Source organism: Rattus rattus, chromosome 8 (genome assembly GCF_011064425.1).
Source record: "Rattus rattus isolate New Zealand chromosome 8, Rrattus_CSIRO_v1, whole genome shotgun sequence".
In the NCBI taxonomy this organism is placed as follows: domain Eukaryota; kingdom Metazoa; phylum Chordata; class Mammalia; order Rodentia; family Muridae; genus Rattus; species Rattus rattus.
In genome coordinates, this window is record NC_046161.1 from 40643082 (window position 1) to 40665270 (window position 22189).

The following is a 22189-nucleotide window of genomic DNA, read 5'->3' on the forward strand; positions in this document are numbered from 1 at the left end:
TGCATCATTTATTTCTGTAATTTTCCATTTAATATTTTGAGATTGAAGTTAGCGACTACCTGAGCTATATAGAGTGTGAAAATGGGGGTTAGGATGGTGCCAATCTCCTGTGTGTCTATCACAGCTCAGACTCACTTAAGCAGGTTGCCTGCATGACCATAGTTAATTCCCAGCAACCGTTTAGAGAAGCTCCTGATTCCATGCCCATGTTTTACAGAGAAGGAGCTACAGGAGTTAAAATAACTTTCTATGTTGGTATACATTAAGAGACCGTTGTAAACTTTTGAATGTAAGCAACTTGGCTTCCTTTTTGTCCTTGCTTATGATCCTATATCCAGTACTGGGCAAAGCTCCACCTTTCCTATTTTCTGGAGCCTTTGTCTCCTTTCTCCACCCCCCAAGGAGCAGACCAGAATTTGACTCTGGAGGAATAATATAAAGAGGTGTGGGGAGCTGGCCCAGGAGAAGCAGGTGCAGGCCGGGCCAGCTGGTGGAGTGATGTCTGAATTGGTGCAGTGACCAGTAGAAATGGCTGTGCTCGAAGGTCATTTGGGCCTCACAAATCAAAGAGCTGCCTGTAGGTGCTAGGGACCCTGCTCTTCAATGTTTAAGGTCCCCTCTGGCTCCTATCTGTCCAGTTTCTTCTCTTGTCTAAGTTTCCTATGCCCTGTGTTTCTCTCTGGGGTGGAAGCTGTTCATCCTCTGCTCAGCCACTGCACCTCTGTCCCATAAGAGATTCCAAGTCCTGGAAGTCACAGCTATGCCCATCAGTCCTGGAGCTAGACACAGCCAGGGCGTTGTGCGCCTTCCTGGGCAGGCTGAAGCCTGGGCGCTGGGCTGAAGCCTGTCTCTTTTTACCTTTCTTCTGGCAGTCTTTATTCTAATATCTGAAAAAACTGCAAAACTGAAAAACCTTTGTGCCAGGCACCCATATGTGTGACTAACATACAGCCATCATGCTCTGCACTAAACGTTTTACCAATATTGACTCATGTGATTAATCAACTAAGTAATTGGAACTAAGATACAGAAATATTTCTGGAGTGAAACAAGTATTTTAACTAGTTCTCTGAGGATGGTAAGAAAGTTTAAGAATTAGTGAATTAAACTGGACCCAGGGGCACACATGCACCATTAGTCCCAGCACTCAGGAGGCAGCGGCAGGAGGATCTTTGTGAGTTTGAGGCCAGCCTGGTCTACAGAGGTAGTTCCAGGTCAGCCAGGGTTATGTAAAGAGATCCTGTCTCAAAACATCAAGGGGATGGGGTTTGACTTAGTGGATTGAAGCAAAGTCCATCATCTTATATTTTGTTTTAAAATGTCTACGCTGTGTTACATGGTGAGGCACTCACATAATCTCAGTACTCTGGGGGCTGAAGTAAAAAGGTGGCAGTTGAGACCAGCCTTGGCTAAACAGTCTGGAAAAAAACAGTGCATGCTGTGCGATGTCTTGTTCTAAGGCAGTGTATTGGGGTTCACAGGATATTAATGTCGATTTTTTTTTCTAACGTCAGACCACCTGGATCTGCTGCACAGTGGTGTTGATGACTAATCGTTGGGTTCAGTGCTTACTCGCTGTGCCTTAGATTCCATATTAATAAAGAAGGTTCATAATCACACAGGCATTATGAGGTTTAAGGGAGTTGTCATGTAAGGCAGTAGGAGCTGTGACTGTCATGGTGAACACTCTATGTAGTTGTTGCTACCAATGCTGCCCCCCCCCCTGCTTTGCCTCCTCCTGGTGACACCTTACTGGCATCTCAGACTGTCACACATGCTTCATATCCACCCTGCCCTCTGCTTGTGGAAGCTTAGTTTGACTGAGCCCTGGCCACATTTCTTCCGTAATGAGATGTTCCGTCCTGGGCTTTTACTGTGTAGGAAGCTTAAGAATCACAGAGGACCCATCTGCTCTTGGAGCATATCTGTTGAGACAAACTTCCTCAGGATCCATATCCTGTCTTTTAAAAGAGCTACACCATTTTATTACTCGACATCCTGAGAACACAATGCTAGCCGTTTGTGTTTTGTAGAGTATAATGGTTGAAAGTGGGTTTAATTTTCTTGAGTAAACTGCTTTTAATAACGCATCCATATGTTTCCTTCCTCTGTGCTAGGTTGCTATTAAAATCATAGATAAGACCCAGTTGGATGAAGAGAACCTGAAGAAGATTTTCCGGGAGGTTCAGATAATGAAGATGCTTTGCCACCCACATATTATCAGGCTCTACCAGGTAGGAGGGCCAGGAGCTCAGCGTGGCCGGTGGGGAAGGGCTGCTGCTGCGAAGATGGGGTGTGGGGGTGAAGGGCTGCTATCCGACCACCACCCCACCCTCTTCCTTGCTCCCCTGGGAGCTTCACCCATGTCCTTTGAGTCTGTCCTTTGATTCTTGCAAGCAACACACAGACAGAGTCTAAGGCTCAAAATTTCCTTATGTGGATCAGAGTCCCTCAGCATCGTGGAAACCTCAAAGGAACAGAGGCTGTTATCTCCTCATGTGAAAATGTAAACGCTAGTTCCAACTATGAATTACGGGTGGCGAAGAATGAGCTCTTGCCCCAGCCAGCCCCCAGCCCCCTTCCTTCTCTGTTCTAGATGAGCCTGGGCTTAGTTCTCCAATTGCTTTTGATAATTTGGAGGTACCCAGTGTCATGAGAAGATTTTTGTGGTAGTTTTCTTACCTTCCTAAGAAGCAAGCCTGCTTTGTACCACCATCCAACACTTGTGGCAAAAGAAATGCATCTGCTGGGTGGAATGTCAGACTGACCAGGAGGCTACCAATGGTGGAGGAGATACTTTGGGGAGAGGTAGGGTTTCTCAGATTACAGTGTGTTGAGTGCGTTCATCCAGCCTGCTCTCAGCTCTGCTGCAGAAGTCATCCCCAGAGCTGAGGGAAGTGTGCTCACTGCTGAGTCTGCAGTGGATGTCTCCTGACCCGGCTGTGTGTGAGGCTGGGGAAGCACGCCGGCACTATGGCCGACTTGCAGAGCAGGCTGATCTCTATGGAAAAGCATGTAGAGAGGCATGGGTGGTTAAGCCTGCAGCTGTAGCTCCCTTCTGGAGTCAGCTGCTCACAAGGTGAAATGAGTTCCGTCAGTCAGACCTGTTGAAACGTATCACGGTAAACGATGTTGGCAAAAGCTACCTTCTATAAGAAGCAAATTTAGATTCTCCCTGGGCTGTCTGAAGGCCCTGGACAGTGAGGGGCAGGTCTTACCCTTGGCTTCTTGCCTGTCTTGGTGGGGTGAATGAAATTGAGTGTTTTTTCCCATGTTTATTTTGTTAATTTGTTCTTACTCTGTAGCCCAAGCTGGTCTCTCACTCATAACCCTCCTACCTCAGCCTCCCAGACTGCTTGGGACTAAAGGTGTGCATGGCCACTCCGGCAACTGAATAAACAAGGACTCACCTTTTAAAGTAAGGCATGCTAAAGTAATTGCGGGATTCAGGGTGACCTGCGGGATGACAGGAGGCGGCTTTGTCCTGCAGAATTTTAAGTTTCCGATCCTGCGAGATTTATGATCAGATCCTTCAAGCTGGCCTATTGTGCCGAGAATTGATTATTTGCCTTCCCCAGCTCTGACTTTGACCCAGCTTTCTTTGAGTTTGTTTTTATTTTGCTTTTTGGGACTAGAATTGTTAACAGGATTCTGAGCTACCAGAATGCAGGACTAGCACGTGTGATCAGGGAGTTTTCAGGGCTGTCTCCTCAGAGTTTTAGAGCGAGCAAATGTGAATAACCTACCAGAGACAACAGTTCTGAGTCCCTGAGAAGTTTAATAGCAAAAGAACGTTTGCAGCTAATGAGAGTTAAGAAAAGGGAGGGATTCAAAGGAAACTCACAATACAATATTTCTCTAAGTATCTGCAATATATTTAATATAGAACATTTTTGTCAAATAAGTGAATTATGGACAGGTCTCTCACAGCAGTTGTTGTGTCGAAAGGACATAGCTATTTTGCTTGAAGATGAACTTAAAATGTATTCATATGATGGATTATTCTAAAGCCATTAAAAGGAAAGGCAGGCATGGTAGAACATGTCTGTAGTCACAATGCTTGGGAGGCTAAGACAGGATTACAAGTAGAGCCCAGACTGGACTGTGTAGTGAGTTTCATATTAGCGTGGTGTTTAGTAAGTTCCTCTCTCAAAAACAACTCTCCCAACCAACCAATAAACACGCATGTGCGCGTGTGCGCACACACACACACACACACACCACCAAACCCCTCAAACATGTTTCCACTCTACACATATGTGGTGTTGATGTTTAAAGATAAAAAAGAAAGCAGCCAGCAAGCAGTATAATGAATGAACCACATGTTCTAAAAGTGTGGGTCTGAGAGCTTGAGAGACTGCTCTTCTAGAGGTCCAGAGTTCAAGTCCCAGCAACCATCTGTAATGGGATCTGATGCCCTTTTTTAGTGTGTCTAAAGACAGCTACAGTGTACTCATGTACATTAAATAAACAATGGCCAAAGTGACTGAGGAACTAAACTTTTAAAAGAATTTCTTTTTAAATTTATTATATGTATTTGTGTTTTGCCTGAATGTCTGTGCATATGTGTGTTCGATTACCTGGAACTGGAGCTACATACAGTTACACGCTGCCATATGGATGCTGAGAATTCAACCTAGGTCCTTAAGAACAACCAATGCTTTTGTAACCCCTGAGCCATCTCACCAGCCCTAATGTAATTTATTTTAACTTAAGTTCATTTTAAGTAAAACTCAAACAGTCTAAAATTGTTTTATGATTATTAAAAGGATAATGCTTGGGCTGGAGAGATGGCTCAGTGGTTAAGAGCACTGACTGCTCTTCCAAAGGTCCTGAGTTCAAATCCCAGGAACCACATGGTGGCTCATAACCATCTGTAATGAGATCAGATGCCCTCTTCTGGTGTGTCTGAAGACAGCTACAGTGTACTTATACATAATACATGTTTTGTTTTTTTTTTAAAAGGATAATTCTTTAGGCATATGAAGGTAAACTGTGACCATTGTTTCTGATTTCTGTTTTAAATTGTGGCCTTATATAACATGGGCACTACAGCTCGGTTGTGTTCATCCCAGCATCCTTAGGGAGATGCCCAGTGCTAAGTATCTCTGTGAGAATGGGTGTAGATAGGAGATAGAAGCCTTTGGTCTTTGGTTTACACAGTAGGTGCTTAAAATGTTTACAGCTATCCTGACAAATTCATACATGAGTTTGGCAAAAAACAAAACAGTACTCACTGTGGATTTTTAAAAAGTTGTGAGTAGACTGGACAAATGAAATACACATAAATGAATTACATTATTGAAAGGTATTTTATGGGATACAGTATTGATTGATATTTTATGGGACCCCTCCTTTTATGGACAAATGGTTCATAGAAGAATTCACATTTCTATTTAGAAATCAAATCCTGTGTGGTTTCTGGATGTTCCTTGATGACACAATGTTTTCCCTAAGGCTCTCCCACTGTGCTGGTGATGTGTGAGGAGAGCCTTGAGTTGTAATTGATGTTGAAATTGAACTTTTTCTAGTTCTTAGCATCGTCTTTGCTTCTCAGCTTATTGGATTACAGAGACCTGGGGACAAAGAGGACCATGCCTCTGAAGCAGTAAATGTTCCCATTTCCCCTTCCTCACAATGCTATCTGTCCCCTCCCATGTGTTGTGCCCTTTAAGGAGGGCTGTTACCATCAGAGACAATGGTTCTGCTGGACCGGCCTGCCACCTGTGTCACGTCACTGTCTTGCCTTTGCACAGGTCATGGAGACAGAGCGCATGATTTACCTGGTGACAGAATACGCTAGCGGAGGGGAGATATTTGGTGAGTACCTTCACTGCATCCTTTAAACAACCCTTAAGTACACTATGCCAACCCAGAGTAGCTGTCCTGTGTCTCAGCTGTCCTGATGCTGCCCTCTGTGCCATCATGGTAATTTCAGGTTTTGGTTTGTTTGTTTGTTTAGCCAGTTAAATCCCTCCACTGTGTTTATTCTTGAGCAAAGGTGTTTTGTTTGCTCTAGTTAGATGTTAACAGTTGAGATAAAAGATTTCAAAACCAAGTATTCCTGCCAGTCATGTGACTGGGTCTTTTCTGTTGCCAGGCTGTAGCTGAGTTTGCCAGGAGTGATGGAGATCCCTCATGTGTGGGAGCCCCTGGTGTGATGTGAGGAAGGGCCCCAACTTCTTAACCTCTGTTTAAATATATCTTTGAGACCTGTACCTTGCTGTGTGCACAGTCCCCCAATGGCTCTGATCATCTGCCTCCGGTAGCTGCTGTTTCTTCTTGACTTGACCTTTGTACATCATGAAATCTTGACCTTTGTACATCATGAGATTTTGTTCCAGGCAAACCTCACTTGGACTTGGTAAAAACTAAAGCAAGAATTCTCTGTGCTGACAGCAATTAACACTACCAAATAGAGGTGAAAGGCAGATTGTCAAACTTAAATTCCTGTCTTTTATAAGAACCAGTACTAATTTACAATACATTTAGAAGTATATCACTTTTCTTACCAATTTATTTATTCACTTTATCTCCTGATCACAGCCCCCTACCTCCTTACTCCCATCCACCCCTTATGAATCTCCCCCCCCCATTATCCCCTCCCCTTCTCCAAAGGGAAGGCCTCCCTTGTGTACCACCATGCCCTAGGACATCTAATAGAAGCAGGACTAAGTTCTTCTGATCCCATTGAGGTGTCACCCGGCAGTCCAGCTAGAGGAAGGGGAGGGGTCCGATGGCAACTTAGTCACAAACAGCCCCTGCTTCAGTTGTTGGGGGACTCACATGAAGACCAATCTGCACATCTGCTAGAAATGTGTGTGGCACCTAGGTCAGCCCTGCATACGCTGTGTTTGGTGGTTCAGTCTCTATGAGCTCCTAGGACCCCAGTTAGTTGCCTTTGTAGATCTTGTGGGATCGCTCAGTTCTGTGTCCCACTCTCCCACATGACTACCAGGACTGTATCTATTGTTTGGCTCTGGGTCTCTGCATCTGTTCCATCAGCTGTGGATGAGGTCTCTCAGAAGACAGTTATGCTAGGCTCCTGTCTGTAAACATAGCAGAGCGTCATTAACAGCGTCAGACGTTGGTCTCTCTCATGAAGTGGGTCTCATCTTGGACCAGTCACTGATTGGCAGTTCCCTTAGTCTCTGCTTCATCTTTTTCCCTGCACATCTTGTAGGCAGGACATATTTTGGGTTGAAGGTTTTGTGAGTGAACTGATGACTTCCTCCGTCCACTGGAAGTTCTGTCTGACTACAGGAAGTGGCCACTTCAGCCTTTATATCTCCAGTTGTTGGGAGTCTTAGCTAGGATTACCCCATAGACTCCCAGGAGACTTCGCACCTTTAAAGTAGACATTCCTCTTAATTAATAGCTATGTGGTGTGGTGTGAAGTGCTTGTATGTGCATTTGTAGGCTAGGCCAGACATGGTGATGCATACCTTAATTCTAGCACTCTGAGTACAGAAGCAGCAGGATCAGCCTGATGTATATAATAAGTTCCAGATCAGCCAGGGCTACATAGAGGAACCTTGTCTCAAAAAAACCCCAATGAATTTTTTTTTTTCAGAAAAAGTATCATTGTCACTTCTATTTCTCCTTTAATGGAGGACCAAGTACAATGCTCAAAGAGATACTTCAATTCAAAGAAATTGGTACATTAAAATCTCAGAATAATAATATTGTATATCAAGAATGTAGTGTAGGCTTTTAGTGCACATGATAATTCTGTGCCTATCAGTTATTTTGAAGGTGATGTCTCCATATCAAGACACTGATTTTCCCTCCATGAAGAAATCTCATAGAAGACAAACATGGAGATCTACATGTATTTTAAACTAGGAGAATGCAAGCTGTGAAGTCTGTACAGGAGTACAGCTGTGCCATACCAAACACAGACGTCGTCTTTCTGGTTTAATGAGTCCATAGAGTGGAGAATAGAAGCATGTCAGAGACTAGGAAAAAGAAGTCACCTGATGTGGCTGGGGAATACATGGAGGCCTGACAACCAGGCACACGCTTCACTGAAACTGCTTCACTTTGGGCCACAAATGTACACAAAAGCAAGTGGACAACTTTTGTTACCTAACGCCTTTTATAAGCTTTGCTCTGAAAGGAAGCAAAGCATTTCTGAAGCCATGAGCAGCCTGTTAGCCATGTCATGGTAAGGCCTTTGTTCATAGAGAGGCGCTGATAGCCTTAGAATACAAGAGCCTGGCTCATCTTAATGTCCCTGACGTTCTGAGCAAACACTGCATGTGGCCTGCTTTGGGAACGCAGTTCTTTTCTGATTGATTTTTCAAGGCAGGTTTTCTCTGTGTAGCCTCAGCTATCTTGGAACTCACTCTGTAGGCCAGGCTGGCCTCAAATTCATAGCAGTCCACCTGTCTCTGCCTCTGAGTGCTGGGATTGATGACAAGTGCCACCATGCCTGGCAAGAAAACAGATCTTTAAAGGAAAGATAAGAGTCATTTTGGTCGTAGCCCCTTTGTGTATATGCAGCTTAATGCACTAGTATGCAGAACACAGTTTTGGTACTTTTAAAAGGAAATATCACAATTATCTGTTACAACATAGCATATAATTATCTGAGTAAATATAGTATTAATTGACATGATTAATATCGGGGTATGCGTGTAGGAGTGTTCATGCCACGACACGCATGTGGAGCGGTCAGACACAACTTGCAGGAGCTGCTTCTTGCCTTCCACCTCGCTTTGTGGCCAAGTCTCTCTTTCTGCCATCACTGTCTACACCAGGCCAGCCTTCCCATAGGCTTGGGGGTGATTCTCTGTCTCTGCCTCCCATCTCAATAAGACTACAGACTCTGCAGCACCTGACTTATCACATCCTTCCAGGGATCTGAACTCTAACCATCAGGCCACAGGGTAAAACCTGAGCCATCTATCTCCTTGGCTCATAGTAGACTTTTTAATGATCCAGGTTCAGAAAATAAAAAGACGATTACCCAAATAAATTACTAAAATCTCACATAGATTTGTGGAGGAGCTCCGTGACAGAATGGCTTGCCCAACCTGTGCCAAGGCCTGCATTTGGTTACTATTGAGTCAAACCCTAAATCAGTTGAACAGCGAGACTGCACAAGGATAAGGTGTCTCGGGGCCCTGATTCTAAAGTTTCTGTGTAAACGATAAGAGAAGAGGCGCGTAGTCAAGAAGTGAGGTGTTGAGGGAAAGAGGTGTATGCAGTTCAGTGATAATATGCCGCATAGCACACATGAGACCCTGGATTCCATTTCAGCAAAGGTGACTGTGTGGGTTGGGGTGGTGATAGTGCAGGGGCTGGGGATGGATAGGTTCAGATCAGACCTTTGCCTCCTATTTGCTCTTTAACTTGAGTCAAGTTCTTGGACTCAGTTCTTGGTCTCTAGTGTAAGGTCTACAGTTGTGTAGATGGAATAGGGCTCGTGATATAGCATATTTATAATAAGATAGCACATTTATAATAAGTCCCGCCCTCTGTAAGTCCCTAGGTTTGACCTCCAATTTTGGGTGATGGGATGAGTGTTATGAGCCAGCATTTATAGAGCTTTGGCATATGCTTCCTTTTGCCTTCATGTTAAAGAACAAATGGGAGTGTTCAGGACGCCAATGCTACACAGAGAAACCCTGTCTCAAAACAAACAAACAAACAAACAAAACAAAAACCAGATAAACAAACTGGAAAAAAAAAACCCAAACCAACCAAACCAAAAAGTCATAAAACAAACAAATAATTGGTGGACAGTTTTCAGCATGAGTCATGCAGAATTCTCGTCAGCTTCCAGGTAAAACTGATGAGAATTATTTTTAAAAGACTATAAACTGATTCTATGGACAAGCAGCAAATGAAAGAAAACATTTGTTCAAGAACATCTATGAGAATTTACCAAGAAATGAGAGTCTGGGTTCTTGAGCCAGTCCTATGCAAGGTGCTGCAGCCTCCCCAAGTCTCCCGTCCACTCACTGTGTGCACACAGGCTGGCAAGGTGGGGGTGGATTCCAATCTGGACATAGAGTGAATATCTTAGTACTGGATCTGGATAGGCGACTGTCTTCCCAGGAAGAGCAGAACATTAACGTTTGTCATCTTTCCCCTTAACTGTTGGGGAGGCCGTGTCCGGAAGAGTGCAGTTGAGGTGGGGTCTCCCTTTTGTCTGGAGAAGCACATCACTCTTGCCTCAGTTCACGAGACAGTGGTTTTGTGCCAGCTGGGCTGAGGTGACGTCAAGCCACCTTCCCATTTCCCTTAATTTCTCTTCAGCTCCCAGAGTTTGATTGTTGCCCAGAAGTTGCCTTTGACTCCATATCTAGCTCCAGCCATTAACTCAGAGGAAAGAAAAACCAGACCATAATGCAGACAGGTAGATCCTAATGTCTTCTCAAAGGATCTGCCTCATTCACAAGTGGGAGAGAAGGTTAAGCATTGCAACCTCAGTAACAGAGGCTGTGCGGAGAGACACCTGAGGAGATAGGTCCTTGCAGCTGTCAGCTCTCAGCCTGATGGCCTGCAGCAGAGTCCCGCAGGCAAGACCTCTGGAAAGAGCTTTCCTGAGTCAGAAGTTGAAAAAAAAAAAAAAAGAAAAAGAAAAAGAAAAAAAGTTTGGCTAAGAAAAGAGGTGTAAAGACTTCAGTTCAAACTATGGAGATCCCAGGATTTGCCAGGCTGTTTTGCCCAGAAGAGAGGACCCAAATCCTAAGAGTATGGATGGAGTCAACTCTAGGTGGTGAGAAGGAACAAAGCAATAAAGAAGCCTTGGAGGTGGGAAGTGTATCAGAAACCTGGGGTTCTCCAGTCCGCCATCTAGAATACCCAGTGTTCAACCAAAGCAACAGCACCGCCAAACAGCAAAAGCACGCACAGTTGCTGGACAGGTGCAGAGCACAAGGAACTGACTAGTACGCAGGTAGATGCTGGGTTTACGAGAAGAAAACCTTTTAGAAAAACATAAAGATGCTCACAGCCACAGGGGGACTCACGGTTGAAGAGACAGTGGTAAATGAAGGTCACATGATGTCACTTCAGCTAAGGAATACTAACCAGAGACGTTATTTAAAAGCAAACAAAATTATGGGGCTGGGAAATAAGTAAATCATTAGAAAGCCTCAACAACAGAGTCGAACTGTCAGACAGAAGAAACCCAGACTCAAGGATAGATGGGAAAGATCGCCCACACTGAGGTACAGAGACGAGAAGAAGGAACCAAAGGCAGCTTCTGGAGCTGGTGTCCGTCAGGAGCATCGTCTGCACTGTGGGAGGAGACAGAGCATCTTCTGTGTCTGTGGGAGTATCAGGAGTGTATAGAGACAGGCAGGAACTGTAAGGAAAAATGGCTATGAAACCAGCAGACGTTCTGAAAAAACAGCAGCCCATGTGTCCAGGAACCTCAAGGTCTTTGAAATACAGACACCCACAAATAGGTACATCTCAGGGAGAACGGGTGCGGCCACACAAAGGAGGAATTTTGTGATTTAAAAGAAGACATGGATGTTTTTCTTTTGATGTCTATGCTTCAGTGGCAGAAATTACACAAGTGTGATCAGGTTAAATATCATGCATTAAAATAAAAAGAGTTGGAGGTCTACATGAGATTGAAAACCAAGTGTGTTGGGCTCGAGAAGGCCAGATAAAGTCCAGGAGTGTGGTTCCCAACATGTCAGCTGCTGGTTACATGCTGCTGTTCTCTTTGGAAATGTAGCGGGTTCAACAGTGGAACTGAAGTGTGAATTTAGGTTAGTTACAGTGGCATTTGAACGGTAGCTAGAGCATTGTACAAGAGGTTATCTTGCTGGCGCAGGGTTTGGCATGATCACTCTCACTCTGGCCCCAAGTGTAAGAGAAATCCCCCAGAGCCACTCAGATGTGGATTGCTGGAAGGACTTACAGAACTCACAGCTGTGCCCTCTTCCAGGGAAAGGATATCGGGAAAACCAGCCAAGGAAGGTGTACAGCCGGGCCAGAAGTGCTGGTGCAGCGTCTTCATTGTCCTTTGCCTAGTGTGCCTTGACACGAGAGTGTGACAGCATGACAGAATATTACTTCAGGGAGGCTCGGCCTTTGCGTCCACAGTTTTATTTTATGCACACCTGATTGGTTGGTCAGTCGGTCAGTTATTTGATTGGTTGATTGGTTGGTTCATTGATTGCCCATGCAGTTGACCTCAATTTTCAGGACGATTGACATGATGTCCCAGAGTCCTACACTTAATTTCACATGGTTCGTCTTTCTAGTATTCTATTTTATATTAGACCTTCTGGCAAGTCTGAGGCTCCCAGGCAAATACAGACCTCACTCCATCCCAAAGCCAAGGGGAGGGCAGAGCTTTTCTTCAGGCAAGGCCACATCCTGATTCCATACACTGTTCAGAACTTCCGTATTTAAGTGCACCCTATTTTGAAAGCACTAAAGGCATTTCACTTTGGCCGTTGTCAGTTTAGCGTTTGACTGGTAGACTTAGAAGTCTGGACTTTTTAAGACTTAGTGTGCTTGAAAGCAGAAGAGAGCCAGTCTCACTGCTAATCTCTGTGTCGTTCACATAGCGAAAAGTGTTCGAGAAGTTACTGAGGTCCAGTTCAAAGTGAGTGAGTGGCACTGCTCACTTTCTGCTGTAACTGCTACGGTTATGTAAATGCACTTCTGTGATGCCGCTCTAGAAGCTGTCATGAGCCTGCGCTCCACACTGAGAATGCCTGACCAGGAACCTGAACTGGAAATGCTTCGAAATCAGACGCCTTTGAGTGCCAGTATGATTTGTTTTGCTTTGAAGCATTTTAGGTTTTTAGATGAGAGATGATATCTGGTAAAAGTTATATAAGTATTCAAAGTAAAAATAAAGCCTGAAATTGGAAATTCTGGTCTCAAGCATTTGCAGTAAAGGGCAGTCTATCTGCCCTGGAGTAGAGGGCAGAGGTAGACTAACAAGAGAAGTACTAGCTTCTAGCATCACAGCTCTGTAGTGTGGCCGTGCAGGGGTGCTGAGCTCAGAGGGGAGCTCCCCAGATGCAGGGGTAGAAGGAAGCTGTCTGGTTGGTCTCACTAGCTATGTTCATGCTGGCCTTGCCTAGGAAACCAGAGACTGGAGTACACTTGACATCTCCACTGCAGTCCTCTCACCCAGCTCCTGCAGCTTGCTCACCAAGTCTGTCCCGTGAGGGCTTAGGACACATAGCCCTGTCTCTATATCTTCTCCACTGTAGCTCCTAATACTCTCCTGCTCCTTTTACATTTGGCTGTTCTTTGTGCTCCACTGTAAGGTCTAGATATTGTCCCATTTCTTTCTGTTACCCTCTTTCCCCATATCTCTCCCACTTACTTCAGAATCTTTCCTGCATTCCTTATTAGAGACAACTTTATCGGAACTTCATTTTCCTACAGCTTACTATTCTGTATCTCATGTTTGCTTTAGTTTTCTTCTTCGCTTTTTATAACCAATTCACATTCACCCATATACTCAGTCACACAGTTATTAGTTAGTGTATAGTATTTTTATGCTCTGCGTGTACGTGCCAGGTCTCCACATCGAGGTCATTGGGCAACTCTATGGAATCTCTTCCACCCTTCTGCCTCCATGTGAGATTCAGGGGCTGAAAGCAGGCCATCATGTTCCCAACCTACCGAGTCCTCTAACACCCTCGCTTGCTTACATCTGACTTACCAAAGTACATCTTGACAGTAAGGAGTTTGTCTTTTAGTTTTGGTTCTAGAGAGTCAACATAATCCTTATACTCGATGGGCAAGAGGTATACTGAGCCAATCACAGGAGTCACATCACAGGAGGTATACTGAGCCAATCACAGGAGTCACATCACAGGAGGTGTACTGAGCCATATCACAGGAGCCATATCACAGGAGGTGTACTGAGCCATATCACAGGAGCCATGTCACAGGAGGTGTACTGAGCCATGTCACAGGAGGTATACTGAGCCAATCACAGGAGTCACATCACAGGAGGTATACTGAGCCAATCACAGGAGTCACATCACAGGAGGTGTACTGAGCCATATCACAGGAGTCACATCACAGGAGGTGTACTGAACCATGTCACAAGCCAGGATTCTATAAGTTTTGGTCCTTGTCAATTCTGAGAATGGTTCCCACAGAAACCAACTACTTATAGATCAGCCGAATGAGAGGAGTGAGTGCAATTGGACTGATGGACAGTATTCAGTCTTGACTTGTTCAATGGGTGTCTGACACAGCATGCATGTATTGCAAGTCAAGCAGAGAACGGTCATTTTTTTCTGCTTACTTACTTTAGGTATGTGAGTTTTGACAAGGGGAGAAACATGTTTTGTATTTGCTATTTGAGTGTACAGAGAAAAGGAAGCATATGGGAGGTTTGACTTGGAAATAGTGGAGGGGATTACGGACTTAGTGAAATGAATATTGCTTCTTAGCACTGCATTGTAAAAAGGCAGCCATGACAGTGTGGTTCTGCATTATGTTCCAGTAGGATTAAGGAACTACCTAGTTTTGCAGATCACTAAATTCACAATTCAAAACTCCCCCGATATGATTTCTTGAGATACATTTCCTTAAACTTCCTATCATGTGCTCTTAAAACCAGCACTTTGTCAAATAAAGCTCTCTGGATGCCAGCAGAACCCAAGGCATTTAAGACAAAGTGCTAATTTAAGAGGATGAAGTGTGAGTGATTGACTCTCACTTACTTAAGATAATATTTCCCAATTGTTAGTTCAGTTTTAAAAGGGATGATTTTTATCTGTCTCAGACAACTCCTAAATAAGTGAGACAGAGACTATAAGATTTATTTAACCAAGTTTTATGGCACAAAATCTGAGCATTTATTGACTTATTTTAATCCTGTGAGCTAACCTGGCTACCTTCCAATCAAAGTGCCCAAGATACTTTCATTTGCCATTGGTCTGGCTCTCTCTGCTCAGACGTGTTCTCAGGATGTCTCTCCAACTCTCTCCTTACAGACACCACCCACCCCCACTCCCACCCCCACCTCCTGGCTGGGATTGGAGCATCTTATCTTCTCCCCTGCTCATTGGCTTTTATTGACAAATCAGAGAATGAATGGGGAGCAATGTTTACATAACATTGAGACAGAGATTCTTAGAATAAGCATTGCAGTGCCACGTCTGGATTGCAACCAGATATGGGGGCAGAGAAATGAGCATTGAATAATAAAGGATAACCTTTACACAGTGCACAATAACATTATGCCCACACCCAGTGGTGCCAACATGCATGAAACCCAGGAACTCCCACAAACAGATTTATTTATGCCATGGAGCATTCAGAGTCTGCCAGTAGGGCAGGAAGTGGTAAGGGCCAAGTTGTATAACCATTGCATGCTATACACCAAGGTCCATGTTCCATTGAGAACTTGTATATTGTTACTTTCTAGATGGTCGGGGACATTAGCATAGGCACATATATGTGCTAGCTTGCTGTCACTTTTAAAAACATGTTATTTTAACCGTACACATTCTTTGTATCCTTCTAAACAAAACTCGTGTTGTCCCACCAAGTGTTGATTCTTTCTGACGATGAAGACTAGTTATCTGCGCAGGCAGGCCTTACAGTGGAGGCAGATAACCACACCACCGAGCTTATCTGCTCACTGATCAAACAGTAGCAGCCATTTCCTCCCCAGTCATTTGTTCGTCTGCAGTTTTATTTTCTCAATATTTTACATAGCTCGTTTATGTTGTACTCTGCGCAGGACGCTGCAGAGGCCACTGTGCCTTCTCAGCGCTTCACTCAGAACGAGGTTGGCAGTTTTCTGATCAAGAAGTTATTTGTGCCACGTGTGCTTGGTGCACGCAGAGGCCCGAGGTTGGTGTTGGCTGCTTCCCTTTCTCTCTACCATAGTTTTGAAATACAGTCTCTCAGTACCTGTAACTCACTGTTTCAGCAGGACTCGGGGGTAGTGAGCTTCAGGAATCCTCCTGTCTCCACCTTCCAGGGGGTCGGATTACTGGCATGTACTAGAGCCAACATTTTACATGGGTACTCAGGGTGTGAGCTTGGGTCCTCCTGCTTGCACAGCGGGCACTTTACTGACTGAGCCATCATCTCCTCAGCTGCTGTTTGTGGGTTTTTTTCATGGAAGGTTTTTGAGATAAGGCCTCATTGTGGAGCTCGCCATCCTCCTGCCTCCTAAGTGCTGCTGGGACTTCGGGTACTTGTCATCATACCCATGCCAAATACTGCTTTGCTGAATTTAGTATATGAATGTTCCAAAGGAATTTTTTCTGTTTTGTGTGTGTACATAAGTATACATGTATATGTGACTATGTATATCTGTATACACACACTTTTCCTGAGAGATTTTTCAAACTATGTTTTAACCCTTTTAGGAGAATGTAGTTTTCCTTATCCAGGTAATAGGGCCAAAGTATTTAATCATATCCTTTATTGGCATCTATAAAGAGATTTTTCATTTTATATTTGGAATTAATACATCAATTTCAATATATCTTCAAAATTTGATGTCTTGAAGATATTCCAGCTGACATTCCATTCTTTTAAAAAGCTGTAAAATATTCAGTACGCAGAATTATTTTGACCATTTTTAGTAACATTAATAGTAACACTGCTATCCCATCATCTATAAACTTTGTATTCTATAGAATGGAAACTCTAGGTCTTAATCACTGACCACTGATCTGTCCCTCCAAAGCATTGTCCTTCCTTCTGTTCTGACCTTAACTACTTTAGGGACCTATGTAAATGCAGTCACCCTGTATTGTCCTTCTGGGACCAAAGCTGGTGTCCCTTAACATGATGTTCGTTAATGTGCCCATGACTCATCAAGGGCACATTTCATGTGTTATGGACCCACGCTTCGGTCCTGATGTTGATACTAGTGAGCAGTGATGTGCCAGGGAAGTCCGTTTCACTGTGAGCATGTTCACTAGACAGAAGGGAGAAGGGTCTCGAGTAAACCCTGATGCCCTCACCACCCAGGTTTGAGAATTACCAGTATTATGCTGATGCTGTTGTTTCTTTTTCCCAGCTGTTTTATATTTGCAATTTTGAATATTTCTCATTAAATTCAAGGAGCGTATCATTTTACTCATAAATACTGTTTTCCTTTCATGTAAGGGACTTTAAGCAGCTTGGCCATAACACCTATCTCAAGGGCACTGCCTTTTGCTTTGTTTTTGAGACAGGCTCACTGCGTGGCCACAGCTGGCCTGGAGCACTGAATCTTCTTCCTCAGGCTCCCAAGTCCTTAGAGCGTAAGCCTGTGCTCCCCTTCCCTGTAGTAACGTCTTAGTCTAGATATTTTTTATCTTTAAACTAGGTTTAGTGTTTATGTCTTACCTTAAAGACTCTTTCCATCCCTTTGCTCACCTTCTCCTGAGCGCTCTTCAGCACAGCAATCATGGCTACGTCTTTGTCTGTTAGCTCCAAAGATCTCAATCTTTCACTCCTGTTTTTACTATTTGTAAACACGTGTTTCATTTATTTTGTGTGTACGTGCCACAGAACACACGGAGGTCAGAGGACGGCCAGTCGGAGCCGGTCTCCCTCCACCATGTGAATACCAGCCTTTGACTGTGCTCACCAGCCTTGACAGCAAGCACTTCTGCCTGCCAACCACCTTGCCACTTCTGCTTCTTCCCGTTCTTGTCATTGTCACTGTGGGGCAGGAAAAGCGATCACTGCAGTGGTTCTGCTGTTACCTTCGGTGGTGCACTTTGTTTTGTCAGGTGATTTAATGGCAGGCCAGCCATCCTGAACCCACTGCAGCTCCAGTGTGTGGTTCCGTTTTCATTTTATCCTTGCTCCAAAGGGCTAGTTTTCTGGACTGTTCGCCAAGGAGGACTCCAGGATCTTCTGAGCGCGGTGGAGTCTCTGAGCAGTTCTGGCTTCTTGGGCTCCTGGCAGCTGCTCGCTCCCTGCCCCACCTCCTACTCTTAACGTTGAGTGCATACAGCTAGGGGCTTAGCTGTGGCTCTGAGTAGGATTGCCATGGCTAGGTTTTAAATTTTAAACATGTAGCTCAGGATAGACTCAAACTTGCAGCCCTCCTGCCTCTGCCCCACATGCTGCAGTTACACGTATGCCTTCTTCTTTGCTAATTTTTAATGTTGTTTTTTTTTTTTCAGTTTTCTTCCCCTTTGCTCTTCTGTATTATTACTTTTCTCATTTCTGTAATAAAATCCTGGACAAGAAGCAACTTGAAGGTTTATTTTGATTTACATTTGATCATGGCATGGAAGGGTGGTGGGCACAGACACTGTCACGTTGCATCCAGAGTCAGTAGGCAGACAGTGTTGAATGCCGGTGTGGGATCCCTCTGTAGTTAGGTTGGACTTTCCATTTTATGTAACTTAATCTAGAAAGTTCCTTACAGATATGCCCAGAAATTTGTCTCCATGGTGATCCCAGAGCCTCTCAACATAACACTTCCAAGCCATAACCTTTCATGCTGTGGTTCACTGCTATCTACAGTGTGAATATTCAGTCCAACTTCTGAAGTCTCGCAGACTTTTTAACAGTGTTCCACCAGTGTCCTAGTGTCCTAGAAGACTCAAGATGGCCTCCTAGCTGTAAATCCCTATAAAATCATAACTCACACACTTCAAATACACAGTAGCTCTGAATATACTTTCCCATTTCAAAAGAAAAGAACGGAGCCTAGAACAGATCTATTGGGTCAAAGCAAGACCAAGCACAGCAGTGAAACCACCAGATCTTAGCTCTGGGGTCTGCAGCTGGGCTCATGGTGGGACCACCTGAGCTCCACAAGGCATGAGTACCCCCAGCCCTTTATCTGTTTTGCCTATCACACGGCCTCTCTCCTAGCTGGCTCCGCTAGGTGCCTGCAGCTTTCCTCAGTGGATGTCGCATGGTCCTGGCCTTCTAGTGCTCTCCATTACAAGTCAGGTGTCACTTCACAGTGTCACTCAGGGCATCTTCAGGGTTTTCTTACAGGAACCCCTCCCTTGCCACACATGGCCTGGCTTCAGCAACACTCTTCAACTGTGACTTAAATCTTCTTGACCCCCACAGTCCCACGTCTTTCATGACTAAAAACTCAGTACTATGTTGCTAATTCTGCCAATGTCTGCTACCAGCTCAAAGTGGAGCATGGCCTCTGTGGACCACAGTTGCATTAATCTCTGTGTGCTAATGGCGAAACACTTCGCTGGGGATCTGTTTTCAAGGAGGAGGGGGTTCCTTCAGTGACACACTCAGTTCAGGGTTTCCTCTTTCAAATGAATTTTCAAGTTCATACAATGAAGTCTTCAGTGTCTAAGGTCTTGCCCTTAGGACATAGCTCCTGTAGTCTCAGTGTACATTGCCCCGATCTCTTTTAAAATCCTATATCCCTGTAAGGTTAACAACTCCAACTCCTTCCCTCTCAGTGCACAGTTTCATGTCTTCCTGCTTTGCCTTTTGACCCTTCTCTCATAGATGACCTGGATGGGAGCGGTAAGAAGTAGCTATTCTGTGTTTACATTTCCGCCCCCAGATGAGTTAGTCCATTACGTTCTGCCTCTTTCCACTTCTCAATGCATGGAGAAAGTAGCCAGATTCACTGCTAGGATACCATACAAATGGCCTTTGCCCAGTTTCTAGTCGAGTTCTGACTCTCCTCTGAAGCAGGCCTGCGCTGTCTTCTGTTTGTCTTGGTAATTTGGTCATCCAAACTTGCACCAGAATGGCCCATGAAGCCTGTTTACAGCATGCCAGGGCTTGACACAGAACTGTCTTACTCGTGATTTTATAATCTGGAAGCCCTTGGTTCTCCACTTGCCACATAGTTTCCATTTGTTCCTTTTCCTAGGTGTCCTTTGATTAAGAAGCTGGGCTGTCTCGTAAGATGTCTAAGTACTGGCTTTGCTGATTGTATCTCATGTCAGGAAACATGGCCTCCTCACTCTCTGTTTCTTGTAACGTGCCAGTTGTAGTTACAGTTTGCTTAAACGTAGGTGGAATTCCCTGGTGGAGAGGCAGAAATTCTCTACATCTCTTCTATCAGTGTGCTTCAAATATTGGATACTGACTGGGTTTCTGCTTTAGTGACATTCAGATACCCTGCAGGCTTAGCTATGCGCCTATAATCCCTTCCTGACAGGGTTTTCTCTTGACCTTGGCCAGTTCAAGCTGCTCCTCTCACATGGTCACCTAGAGACATTGTTCCATGCAAAGATACAAAGTGGAGGCTGGTCCACGTAGCAGGTCCTTCTAGTCCGGATACTGCAGAGGTTGAGATGGGACAATTGGAGTCTGTGGCTAGACTAAGTTATGGAGCAAGCTTGATTCAGGGCAGCTTGGGCTACACAGCAGGACCATGTCTCAACCACCCCCAGAGGTTGCAAACTGGTAGTTTTTAATTCTTTCATGCTTTCAGCATCTATCTATAAAGAACTTTGCTTTAAAAAACTAGAGAGTGTAGGAAGGTCAAATTCCAAACAAGTCGGTATCCTGACAGTGTCCAGTGGGCCACTCGGTTTGATTTTCTCTCTTTTCGAGTAAGACTGTGAGTCCATAGATTTGAATGTGGCTGGTGTGCTTTAGTCCACTGAGGTTTCCTTCTTTCTCTCCATCACCATCTTCTCCCTTTCTCTCCTCTCTGCCACTGAGCTGCCTCCTGTCTTGTGTCATTTTTCTCTTGCTGCTCAAATTATTCCACTTAGGAACCACATCCAGTTGACTTCTCAATAACTCCTGTGCTTTTGAACAAGATTCTAGGCCTGTTTTGAACATTTTGTGTCTTGGATTTAGAATTGAACAGTCCCTACCTAAAAGAGAGTACACTAGGCGAAGGATAAATTCTACCTTGGTAAGCAGTCACATTTAACATTTTTTAATGTTAAATTAACATTATTCACTTAACATTGCCTTTCTGTTCCTCCTACACAAACGGAAGCGCACTGCATGATTGTTTTTCTACCTTGTAGGAACTCAGGATAGAAGCATCATTCAGATTAGCCCGCCTATGCTGATGCACTGGGGTAACACGAGAGACATCTGTTTCTACTGCAGGAAGCCATGAGTAACATTTCTCATGACTTTTGGGATAGGAGGTACCTTATCACAAACTACCAGGCCTTATGCTTCAGAAATACTTTTTAAAGAGCCCTGTAAAAATCAGTCATTCTTATATATATTCATGTAATGGTCTTCATATCTAAAGGCTAGCATTTAAAAAGAACATAAAATGCTCTTAGTTTACAAACCCTGCTTAGTGGCAAAGAGAGTTTAAAAAAAAAATGTAGTCAGAACTTTGTTGGTGGGTCCTGCGTCCACAGATTGAGAGCAGTGGTCCCTTTCTACTGGTTACATTTCCCATGTCACTATTCTCTGAACAATATACACATGTCAAGTGCTTCATGTGGCCAGCTAGCGTATGAGTGCAAGAAGCTGGGAGGAACCCAGAAGACACAACTCCCTGTTGACATGTGTTAGCAGGAGAGACAACATGCAAACTGCACAGACGTGTGAAGACTCTGGGGCCAGGGTGGGGAGCAGCAGTGGGGAGGGGGAAGCAATGGAGAGTTGGCTCAGTCATTAACAACTCCTGCTGCTCTTGAAGGGGGACCAGAATTCAATTCTTAGCATCCACATGGTTTCTTAAACCTTCTGCGACTCCAGTTCCAGGGGATCTGATGCCCTCTTCTGGCTTCTGTGGTCACCAGGCACACACGTGATACACAGATAAGCATGCCAATAAAACACCCACACGTAAGATAAAAATCAAAGGGCAGTCAAGGGGAGTACTCAGGGAGAAGGCCGGAAGGCTATCAAAGTTCACATGTTGCTGGGAGAAAACCAGGAGAGAACAGCAGTTGTAAGGCAAGAGCACTGTTTCTGCATTTGAACATGACAGAGCAGTGCAGGGAGAGCGTAAGGGTAGTAGGAGATCTCTACCCTTTGGACCCTGGAGTTAAGACAGGCTTACTTGTGTGCACATGTGCAGACATTCTCACCAAGTACTAACTCCAGAAAGAATAGCTGGCAGCCATTCTGCATCCTGATTACAGTGAGATTGCTACATATCTACACTCATAATAAAATGACAGAGAGCTGTATACAAATCACACCCATGTCAGATTCTGGGCCTTGCTTCTGTTCTATAATTGTGTAAGACGTAGCCATTGAGGAAGACCATGAAGGTACAGGGGACCCGTTTGTATTCCCTTCTCACCGCCCGTGACTGTTCAGAGAACAGATACAGAAAGCCTTGGGCAGAATT

General features: G+C 44.4%; 1 protein-coding gene across 1 annotated transcript in view; it reads left to right on the forward strand.

Moving 5' to 3' along the window:
- The window catches only part of Sik3 (SIK family kinase 3), a 208245-nt gene that overhangs the window by 107034 nt on the left and 79022 nt on the right, over positions 1-22189 (forward strand). The window contains 2 exon segments of the mRNA XM_032909579.1: positions 2118-2234; positions 5757-5820. Coding sequence (XP_032765470.1) covers positions 2118-2234; positions 5757-5820 — 181 coding nt within the window.